At 40.4% G+C, this 12,290-nt stretch overlaps 1 protein-coding gene across 4 annotated transcripts in view; it reads right to left on the bottom strand.

The window, feature by feature from the left end:
- Window positions 1-12,290, bottom strand: part of CHMP2B (charged multivesicular body protein 2B) — an 86,964-nt gene that overhangs the window by 26,528 nt on the left and 48,146 nt on the right. Inside the window, exon 2 of one of the 4 annotated variants that reach the window (XM_055567839.1) lies at window positions 3,178-3,399. In XM_055567839.1, coding sequence (XP_055423814.1) covers window positions 3,178-3,211 — 34 coding nt within the window. In that variant the 5' untranslated portion in view covers window positions 3,212-3,399. Of the gene's footprint in view, window positions 1-3,177; window positions 3,619-12,290 lie in introns of those variants that run through there. The other 3 variants (XM_055567836.1, XM_055567838.1, XM_055567837.1) reach the window with 3 other exon arrangements.

Here is a 12,290-nt window from a genome sequence, read left to right as displayed (position 1 = left end):
GGATTGCATCACCGACTCGATGGACATGGGTTTGCGTGAACTCCGGAGTTGGTGATGGACAGGGAGGCCTGGCGTGCTGCGGTTCATGGGGTCACAAAGAGTCGGACACGACTGAGTGACTGAACTGAACTGAACTGAGGTGGCACTGAAGAAGAATTTCTAGAGAAAGAAAAAAAACCTGTTCAAATTAGCTACAGGAAGAAAAAAAGAGAACTCTACACATAAAGGTATCATAACTAAAAATACATCAGAGTGAGAAAGAGTATGATATATGCAGATGAATATGAGAAGGGTTCTTAGTGAAATGACATGGCTAGTAAGGAAGACAAGGAACAGATCAAGCATGGCACTCACTTGATCCTTTCATGCTAGAGACTCAATAAATGGATTTATATACTCCTCTGTTGATGGAATCTCTCCAGGCAAGAATACCAGAGTGGGTTGCCATGACCTCTTCCAGATGATCTTTCTGACCCAGGGATCAAACCCACATCTCTCACGTCTTCTGCATTGCAGGCGGATTCTTTACCGCTGAGCTACTGGGGAAGGCCCAGATTGTGTGTGTGTGTGTGTGTGTGTGTGTGTGTGTGTGTGTGTGTGTGTGTGTATATATATATATATCTTATAAATCAGTAAAAGGAAAACCAAGTAGTCAACTGTAATTTCAAATTCAAAAGAATCTTTCTCTTCCTTAGCACTGAGCTACAATTCTCATTAATTTCTGTAACAAAGTATACACTGCAGAGACTTGTTCATCTTTGTGTCAAAAATGAATTAAACATAACTCTGAATAGTAATAAGTGCTGTAATGTTTTCTCCCCTTTTAATTTACATATGCAGTATTCTTTAATGATATAGTATGCAACTCTTCTAGCCAATCCAAAGAGACAAGAAAGATTCAATTATTCTCCAGCTCTATAAGTAGTTACATATTTTTCTTATATATCAGAATTTCATTACTGCCGAAACAGGTAAAAAGACAGCATACAGTAAAAGATCTTATGATCAATAATCAACGAGTCTGAGGATCTGGCAGAAATGCATAAGAATACATTCACTTTCAAAATATATAGCCTCATTACTGCTAAGATGAATGCTGTCACCTTTTAAACAAAACATCTTTTTTTTTTTTTCTGAGAAAATAAAGAATAAAAGCATCAGCAAATCTCCAGATCAAAATAACGAAAGTACAAATCTACAATTAAGATGTCATTAAGTGATCTCAATTGACATGATAATTTAAGAAAACATCAAGTATGCAGTTTGCTGGTTATAGTAAAATGTACATAGTGGCCAAATTTATATTCAGAAATTTCACACTCAGATCTTTAAGTCAGTAGATAGTTCCTTCCAAAAGTCCTTAAGATTTTTTTCTCGCAAGTAAATCTATTTAGCAAAAACATCATTTCTTGGATGAATTAACTCAGCTGCAAATAAGTATACAGTTAAACATCCTCACTGCACATCCTCATTGTCTTTTTTTTTTTCTGCTCTATACTTCAAGTACAATAGTCACTGGATTGCCAAAAGCACCAGGAAGCACAGCACTGAGAATATAGAACTGATTTTTATGTCTTTGTAATTTGACAGACATCAAGCAATTAGAGCTAGGATGTTTCACTTTTAATGTTAATTAAAAAAATTTAATTTGTAATATCATAGTAAGAAGATGCAACCCTTTCCCTCTGTTTACTAAATTCTCACTCTATGAGACTTAAACAACCAAAAAAAAAACCTTCCCCGCCCCGCCCCGGAGTACTATACAATAACTGAAAACCATAATGTTGGTACTGAACACTGAAAAAATAAAGTGTCTTGTTAAAGATTAACATTCTCAGGTAAAATACACATAAAACTCATTTCACATAATTGTTTCTCAGGTAAAATACACATAAAACTCATTTCACATAATTGTATTACTCCCTATCCAAACTTGATAGTTATTGCAAGTATTGTAAGTGGTATTTCTCAGTTAATAAAAAGTCAATTTCACCCACTCAGAATAACCAAAAATTATTATGTATCACACAGCATTATGCTGTGTGACAAATTAGGGGTAAAAAGACATGTGCTGAAGTAAAAGGTAGTGCGGAGGGTAAAGATCCTATCTCTGTCATCCTCCAAAAAATAACTGTGGCAGCACTGAACAGTCAATACAAAGGAACGAAGGAGTTACCCCAGGTCTGGATTGAGCACTCTGTTTGTACCAATCACTGTCTAGCTACCACTGCTCCTTTTGTGGCAGTTAGACCCTTACAAAGAAGTGATTCTTTGATTGAACCAGCAACAACCTAGACTCAACATGTAATGAGAAACACGATTTCTAAATAACTTGAATGAATTTGATTCCTGGTAAAGTCAATGAAAATATCAAGGCTAATTAAACAGCTATATAAGCATTTATGACAATCATTGCTTACAAACACCAATTTGTATATTCCTGTATTCACTTTTTCCCCTTAAAATGACATTGAGTTAAATGTCTGAGGCAATGCAAGCATATTAAAACGTAAGTGTCTATGCAGATAATGCAAACCACATTTCTTACTTTAGACAGCAAGATATTTATACGAGACAGAAGTCAACTATGAAAACGAAATCCAGGTACCTCCCTTGGATTTCTTTTATTTTTCTACTGGTGTCAGTCAAGAAGCATTTATTTCACATCTCTGTTGATGGTGTGTTCCCAGGGCAAGACTGGTCCAGACCAAGTTCATTTGGTAACTGGAGCTTATTACACCCTCCCCCCACGTCAACACAGGTTTCTGGTTTGGATGCTCCCAAGTAGTACAGCTCCAAACTGAAGGAGCAGTAAACACTCAGAGGAAACCAACAAGAAAGTCATCAAATCACCAAGTCTAATGACCCTCAAGGGTCAACCGCATCCTGCCTCCAGGAAATGCTCAGGATACAGCTGAAGGAGAAACCTGGGGACGGGGCGGGGCTGTTAAGGATTGTGTTATCATAGAGAGGAAGCCAGACTGCCCAGGTGAGATTGAGGTAGGGCGAGTCCGAAGAGACAGGGAAGTGGAAAAGTGACGCACGAAGGCGGTCACCTGTGGGGCCACTTGATCCAGCCCCGCCCCCAGGGAGAGCAACAAGAGTCAAGGCCGGAAGTCCCCCAAATAAGCCTGGGAAACGCAGAGGTAGGCCTTTTCAGCCAGGCACGGAACTCACCATCCACGGTTTTCTTCTTGAAGAGGGACGCCATGGTCAGGGACCGCACCCGGGCAGCCCGGCTCAGCCCAATCCGGCCCGCGAGTGAGAAAGAACAAGGAGGGATATGACAGACCCTCGAAAGGTTCGGGATGGCGGAGCGGATGGAAAATTGAAGAGGGAGGGGTCTGCAGTCAGGACCCGCGGAGAGCGGGTATCCACGAAGCCTGCCGCAGCCGAGTTGCCCGGAGCTCAGGTGACCGCGAACTAAAACACTTTTTGGAGAAGTCACTTCTAGGCGGCGCATGCGCGGTTTGCGCGTGCGCTTGCGCACTGCGGCGCCTGAAGCCGCGGCCGCTGCCCTCACTTCAGCGGCTGCCCACTCTCCAGCTTGCCGGGGTCCTGGCGCCGGGAATGATGCGCCGCTAGCGATGTTAGCAGTACTTGGGGGATCGCGGGCAGGGTCAGGTGGCTTCTAGGTCCGGGTTCCACGCTGAATGCAGAGAGAGATGATCCTTAGCGCTCTCCGTGCCCACCAAGAAGCTGGAAGTAGGGGTCCCCAGAATCCTAGGACAAGCGTGGGTCGTCCTGGAACCAGTTGATTTATGACCATCCCCTTGCTGTCTGTATCAAGCCTTTCATAAGTGCAGGGGCTGATGATAATGCTGAGGTCCGTGCCCTGGTGGTGTTTGTCTTGGGAGTTTTCTGCGGTGACTGGCTCAGCAATCTCCCCGACGCCCACCCGCGCAGCCCCCTGCCGGACCCAAGGCGCTCACTGCGGTCCTGGGCCCGGGGCTCCTATCACCCGGTGTGGGTCTCCAGGGATCCGCTTTATAGGCTTGTAAGTGGCCGGGAGAAGGGTGGGGAGCAGCTTTCTTAATGCAGTGTTTTTTGTTTAGTGCTCTTGACTGGAAACAAAAAGAAATCCACACACATTTGTTGTACACCGGATTAAATGTCTCCAACTCTGTTTTTTAATATCTCAGTTTCTTGCAGTTGCTCAAGAAAAATTTATGGCTACACTGTGAACCTATTAGAATGTTACATACCTGTATATTGGTGTTCACTGTGGAACAAAAGCTTTATATTATGTACAAGGAAAAGCATAAAGAATTATTTAAAGAATCCTTCAGTGTATAAGCATAAATATGGGAAATACTATGTTTGGATCGAGATCTTAAATTCATTGTTCATTTTTGTGTGTGTATGTGTCCCTCTCCCTCCTTCCCCCGCTTTCAGCCTCTGTGTGTTTGTATTTGTACACATCTCTGTTTAATATATTACTTTGCTATTTATAATTTTAATTTTGCATTGAACACTTTTTCTCCCAATCTATTAGTGCTTTAAGCAACACTGCCTTCCACAGGATGAAAATAATAGTACTTTTTTCCAAAGATGTGATTTCTGATAGGAAGACGCCTCAATAACAGTATCAGTATTATCAGTCACCTCTGGTTTTATGAATTATGTCTCAAGGATTTTTAAGTATTTGAGGTAGTCAGATTTCCCCGACTCTTTGCAACCCCATGGACTAGACAGTTCTCTAGGCCAGAATACTGGAGTGGGTAGCCTATCCCTTCTCCAGGGGATCTTCCCAACCCAGGGATTGAACCCAGGCCTCCTGCATTGAAGGCAGATTCTTTACCAGCTGAGTCACAAGGGAAGCCCTCCTCATTTATCCCCCTCTAGAATCCCAGGGATAGGGGAGGCAGGTGGGCTGCCATCTATGGGGTTGCACAGAGTCGGACATGACTGAAGTGACTTAGCAGCAGCAGCAGAGACATCAAAGCCCTCAGGGCTAACTGTTCTTCCTGCCGTTGCTACTAAAATTTAGCTGCGAATCTGCTCAGGAAAACTTTATTTTCTCAGGAAAAGTATAATCATCTTACTCCTTCTCAGGTTATTTGAGATATTGTGGGAAGGTGAAAAAGTAAAGAAATGGGAAAAAAAGGTAAGCAGTACACAGTCTGTGCGCCTAAGGCCTGGCCTTTCCTGGAGTAAGCTCTATGGCAAAGAGGCAGTTTACCCTGGCTGCCTGTTGTAATGAATGGCATTGAGTAGTGCTTGAATGCCTGAGAGGCAATAAGCTGTTATGTGTGTAGTGATCCTGTTCTTCCCTGCTGCAGTCACCCTTTTTTTATTACTCCTACACAATCCCCCCCACTGACCCAATTGTAACAGTTGGGAAAATGCCAAAATACTTAGCAGCAACCATATGGAAGACCTTCCAAAAGTGCACAGCAGGAGCTCAAGATGGGGCTTCTTCATTACAATAAAGACAAAATAGAGATGTGTAGTATTTAAACACAGCACTGGAATAGCGTCCTTCTCCCCTAGTTTGAAGCAAGCTGATAGCTGGATAAGCAAACTGGAATCTATTCTGATTAGTTGGTGGCCAAACTGTACCTGGTTATATTTTATAGATCACTCAGAGAAGGAAATGGCAACCCACTCCAGTATTCTTGCCTGGAGAATCCCATGGACAGAGGAGCCTGGCAGGCTACAGTCCATGGGGCCGCAAGAGTCAGACACGACTTAGAGACTAAACCACCACCACCACCTTATTGAAGGGCATGTATGCTTAAATATAACTGAGATTTAGGACACTGAGGAGTCATAGGGGCTTCCCTGATAGCTTAGTTGGTAAAGAATCCTCCTGCAATGCAGGAGACCCCAGTTCGATTCCTGGATCAGGAAGATCCACTGGAGAAGGGAAAGGCTACCCGCTCCCAGTATTCTGGCCTGGAGAATTCCATGAACTTCATAGGGTCGCAAAGAGTGGGATACGACTGAGAGACTTTCACTTTCAAAGAGTCATAAAATAGAATACTATGGTATTTTTCATTTCTTTAAAACCAACATTATCACATACAAACTCACTGAATCAACAAGAAACATGCATAGTGGACAGAGAAAACTTTCTAATGTTATTTTTAAATCTTAAGAAATAATGATTTAATATCCTATGGTGATTATGACCCAATACTAGTCTTCCAAATTATTCATTGAAAAATATTTGTTATATTCCTAATGACACGTACCATGTTATATTTTGGGGACATACTATGAAGAAACAAGTTATGTTCCTCCACCATTTTCTCTTCCACCTTCCTACCAGGTATTTCATCTCTTATCGTTCACTTATTACACTCCAACTCCAATTCCCATGTGTGGGATTTTTTTTCCACACCAAGCAGTGCTCCAACTCCATCTGGGTGTCCCACAATTCAACTCAGTTCCAACAATTCCAACACTATTTACTCAGAGATAGCATCAGATCCCAAAAGATTCCACCACCCACGCCCCTTAGGTGCCAGTTGCAAGTCCAGATTGTTAACTGTGCCTCTAAACAACCAGCTATAAACTAGATGTTCCTATAACCCACCCACCCCCACCTTTGAATGCATGCTAAGTCACTTCAGTAGTGTCCAACTCTTTGCAACTCTATGGACTGTAGCCCACCAGGCTCCTCTATCCATGGATTCTCCAGGCAAGAATACTGGAGTGGGTTGCCATCTCTTCCTCCAGAGGATCGTCCCACCCCAGGAATCGAACCCACATCTCTTACATCTCCTATATTGACAGGCAGGTTCTTTGCCACTAGGGCTACCTGGGAAGCACCCGCTTTGGGGTTAGTTAGTTTGTTAGATTGTCTCAACAGAACTCAGGAAACCAGTTTACTCACTAGACCAGTGGTCTCCAGCCTTTTGGCACCAAGGACAATTTTGTGGAAGACAGATTTTCCACAAACCTGGCAGGCAGGGAGGGGGTTTGAGATGACTCATGAATATTATATTTATTATTTATTTCCAATCTAATGCTGCTGCTGATTTGATAGGAGGTCCCAGCCAGCCTCCCCAGAGATTGGAGATACCTGCATTAGGCTACCAGTTTATTACAAAGGATATTAAAGGATATGAATCAACAGTCAGATGAAGGGATACCTAGGGCCAAATTCTGAATGCAGGATCTTGTGTCCCCATGGAGTTTTGAGCTCAAACAAGGTGGCGTGTGGATGTGTTCTGGCTCACCAACCTGGAAGTTCCCGAAACCCCAACCTTTTGGATTTTTAATGCCTTATAAAGCAGGACTGATTATATCATTGATCAGTGATGACTGAACTAAATTTCCAGCCCCTCTCCTCTCTCCAGAGGTTGGAGGAAGGAGACTCAAAATTCCAACCCTCTAACACATAGCTCATTCCTCTCATGACCAGCCCCCATCCTTAGAAGCTTTACAAAAGTCACTTTATTATCATAAACTCGGTGTGTTTGAAAGGGGTTTGTTATGGATGTCAACACATATTTATTGCTTTTATCACTTATGAATTTTCAAGGGTTTTAGGAGCTTTATGTCAGAAATGAGGATGAAGACCAAATATGTATTTCTTTTTATATGTGATGATAGCATACGTGTCCATCACAGAACAAACTTTGGCTCAGAATAAAGAAAAGAGCAGAACTCTTTGAAAACAGGATGCGTGCTGGATAAGATAGTGAGTGTTTTGTCACAGAAGTGCTCAAGCAGGAGCAAGTTGTGGTAGAAAGAATTCTTTTGAAGAATCAAAGGCTTGACTGTAAGGTTTCTAAGTTTCTTTTAAATTTTGAAATTCTTTTATGAATAAAATATAGCTCAGGCCAAATCTTGGGATAGGGTGTTCCATTCCTTCCCAGTAATGCCATCAAATCTTATTGGCTTCACCTTTAAAGATATGGTAAAACCAAGAGGATAATCATATTTTACAGTTTTTGAATCATCCTGATTCAGGTAACCTTCATTTTCCTCCAGCTTATAACCATCTATGTAATTGATATTTCCCCGCTTTCATCTTCACCTCACACTTCTTTTGTATCAGTATAGAGACAGAGTGGTCCTGTCAAAATGTGAATCAGAACAGAGCATGCTATTCTATTTCTCAGAAGGAGATCAACATAAACTCAATACTTATGTCTGGACCACACATACAAGTGTGAATGTGTACGTGCATGTGCGTGCACACACACACATAACTGTTCCACAGATTGAACTTCTGTTATTTCATCATATGTCCAAACTTGTACCATCCAGGTTGCTTTCCTATTCATTTGTCTTCATTGTGCATCACTCACATGGAACATAATTATTTACATGCAATCCTAAAATTATGCCGTTTGTTATCTACATGGAATTTCTGATAGAATGCCCTTTAATTATATTACTGTTTTTGAATTACATCAAGATTTTAGTCAAGTAAAAGTTTTAGTGTTTTTAAAAAATATAAATTCCTATTCAGACTTCCCACCCTATTCTTGATTATGGATAATTGTAGCCCAAATATAAAAGTTTTCATGCATCACTGGAGATATTCATTCATGTTTGTATTGATTCACTTATAAGTACTTTAGAAACCTAGGGCAGAAAGAGTTGGCAAAATCCAAAAATCCCTTGTTTTTTAAAACACATAACAGTTAAGAGAGAAATCAAAAGGCTTTTCAAAGCTGTACAGCTAGCAAGGTGTTGAGTCAGAATATGTGGGGACAGGCTCCTTTGCTGAGTTCATGCTTCATAGTCAATTGTGTTGGCTCTTGTTTGTCAGTTACCATGTGACTGTGAATGGGTAGGTGTGTGTACTCGGGGGACAGGACAGCAAAGAGTGTGGGCTGTCTGAGGTTGCTATTTCCCACATTTGCTCACAGAAGAAGCCAAGGTTTGATTTTAAGGAAAGGTACGTTGGAGAAGGACCTCTTGTTTTACCTTCATTTCCTGGCTTCTGTCTCTTATCAGGGCTCAATATCTATACATGGATCCCCCTCTCTCAGCTTCTCCAAATTCAAAACAGAGAGGCATCACTTATTCCATCTGACTAAATAAAGGACAGACACTCAAACGGCATTATCTCAAACACATGTATATCCATTTCAAGCCCAATAATGTATGCAACATTTATGCAACAAATAATGTGTGCAAATCAAATGCAACATTTTCCTACATTTTGGCATGGTCACCATGTTTTTGCATTAAAATTTCAAATATTCCCTATAATTTCTGCCTCCATGCTTTTATAGTTCCCGAAATTCACCTCATTTTTCTCTTTGTCAAATCTTGCTTTATAAAATATCTGCTATAAAAAATGAGTTGGACAAGTCAGACATTTAGTCAATGAAAAGCTAAATGAATACCCTAAATGTGTATGGCTGCACATCATTGGTTTTATAGTCACAAAGTGTTCTTGTGTTATTTGGAATATGTAACAGTGTTATCCTTTTTGAAAAATAAACTAAACTTTGCCCTGAATTTCTCAGTGTTAATAGGAGTTGCACATGAGTAAATCAAGACTGAATTTGTGCCCCCTGGCACAACACAGCATATGTGTATATTTGCTCTTCAATCCAATAAGAACACTACAATACAGAACTACTACCATACAAATAGAAATGAACTTCAACATAGGGGTAATGGCTTTGCTTCTTCAATAAAATAAACCTTAATAGCTATCTCACTTTGTATTTCACATGAATAGAAATTAAGAAAGGCTCTGGATATTAGATCTTGGTAAATTAGTAAGTATGAATAATTTACTAAAATAATGGCATTGAACTTTCTATACAAATAAGTTGACCTTTTAGAGTAGTACTCATTTCAAGCTACATTTATGTGGCTTTCTTGTCATTGCTTATTCAGTAACAAATAGTGAAAGAACACATGTGCTATGAAATATATAGTGCTAGTTAGTAACTCTGGAAGTGAAAGTCACTCAGTCATGTCTGACTCTTTGTGACCCCATGGACTATACACTCCGTGAAATTCTCTAGGCCAGAATGCTGGAGTGGGTAGCCTTTCCCTTCTCCAGGGGATCTTCCCAACCCAGGGACTGAACCCAGGTTTCCCCCATGGCAGGTGGATTCTTCACTAGCTGAGTCACAAAGGAAGTAACTCTGAGGGATCTAAAAATGAGTTAGACATGAAGATTGTTTTAGAGAAGTTAAAGTTTATTACAATTACTAGTGGTATGTCAAGAATTAAACAATTTAAAAAGATAAATGTACCCCTGGCTTTCCTGGTGGCTCAATGGTAAAGAATCCACCTGTCAATGCAGGGGGTGTGGGTTTGATCCCTGGGTCAGGAAGATACCCTGGGGAAGGAAATGGCAATCCACTCCAGTATTCTTGCCTGGGAAATCCCATAGACAGAGGAGCCTGGCAGGCTACAGTCCATGGGGTCGCAAAACAACTGGACATGACATGAGCATTCACAAATGCACTCAAGAATTAAATGTCACAATATATGGTCTCTCGAGGCCACTAACAAAATTGCATCTTTAATTGAATGTATGACTATAAATTTTAAGTTTGGAGATCTTTCAGATAGTTGGGCTATAATTAATGTATTTAGAGATATAACCTCATTTTAAAACCTCATTTTAAGCCTCATTTCTTCTTAAATATGTTATACTCAAAAAATTGGCTCAGAATTTAGGCACTGATGCGGTCACAAGGATGCCAATCCTGTTGCTGGCACTTGGTCATTCTTAAACTGAGAGAAGAAATACAGCTCCATCCACCAGAACGTCGACACAAGCTTCCCTAACCAGGAAACCTTGACAAGCCACCTGTACAAACCCACACACAGCGAGGAAACGCCACAATAAAGAGAACTCCACAAACTGCCAGAATACAGAAAGGACACCCCAAACTCAGCAATTTAAACAAGATGAAGAGACAGAGGAATACCCAGCAGATAAAGGAACAGGATAAACGCTCACCAAACCAAACAAAAGAGGAAGAGATAGGGAATCTACCTGATAAAGAATTCCAAATAATGATAGTGAAATTGATCCAAAATCTTGAAATTAAAATGGAATCACAGATAAATAGCCTAGAGGCAAGGATTGAGAAGATGCAAGAAAGGTTTAACAAGGACTTAGAAGAAATAAAAAAGAGTCAATATATAATGAATAATGCAATAAGTGAAATTAAAAACACTCTGGAGGCAACAAATAGTAGAATAACAGAGGCAGAAGATAGGATTAGTGAATTAGAAGATAGAATGGTAGAAATAAATGAATCAGAGAGGATAAAAGAAAAATGAATTAAAAGAAATGAGGACAATCTCAGAGACCTCCAGGACAATATTAAATGCTACAACATTCGAATCATAGGGGTCCCAGAAGAAGAAGACAAAAAGAAAGACCATGAGAAAATACTTGAGGAGAAAATAGTTGAAAACTTCCCTAAAATGGGGAAGGAAATAATCACCCAAGCCCAAGAAACCCAGAGAGTGCCAAACAGGATAAACCCAAGGCGAAACACCCCAAGACACATATTAATCAAATTCACAAAGATCAAACACAAAGAACAAATATTAAAAGCAGCAAGGGAAAAATAACAAATAACACACAAGGGGAATACCCATAAGGATAACAGCTGATCTTTCAATAGAAACTCTTCAAGCCAGGAGGGAATGGCAAGACATACTTAAAATGATGAAAGAAAATAACCTACAGCCCAGATTATTGTACCCAGCAAGGATCTCATTCAAGTATGAAGGAGAAATCAAAAGCTTTTCAGACAAGCAAAAGCTGAGAGAATTCTGCACCACCAAACCAGCTCTCCAACAAATACTAAAGGATATTCTCTAGACAGGAAACACAAAAAGGTGTATAAATTTGAACCCAAAACAATAAAGTAAATGGCAACGGGATCATACTTATCAGTAATTACCTTAAACGTAAATGGGTTGAATGCCCCAACCAAAAGACAAAGACTGGCTGAATGGATACAAAAACAAGACCCCTACATATGTTGTCTACAAGAGACGCACCTCAAAACAGGGGACACATACAGACTGAAAGTGAAGGGCTGGAAAAAGATTTTCCATGCAAATAGGGACCAAAAGAAAGCAGGAGTAGCAATACTCATATCAGATAAAATAGACTTTAAAACAAAGGCTGTGAAAAGAGACAAAGAAGGTCACTACATAATGATCAAAGGATCAATCCAAGAAGAAGATATAACAATTATTAATATATATGCACCCAACACGGGAGCACTGCAGTATGTAAGACAAATGCTAACAAGTATGAAAGGAGAAATTAACAATAACACAATAATAGTGGGAGACTTTAATACCCCACTCACACCTATGGATAGATCAAC

This window comes from Bubalus kerabau, chromosome 2, assembly GCF_029407905.1.
Source record: "Bubalus kerabau isolate K-KA32 ecotype Philippines breed swamp buffalo chromosome 2, PCC_UOA_SB_1v2, whole genome shotgun sequence".
NCBI classification, from domain to species: Eukaryota; Metazoa; Chordata; class Mammalia; order Artiodactyla; family Bovidae; genus Bubalus; species Bubalus kerabau.
The sequence above is the reverse complement of the archived record's forward strand: the minus strand, read 5'-3'. Positions and strand labels throughout refer to the sequence as shown.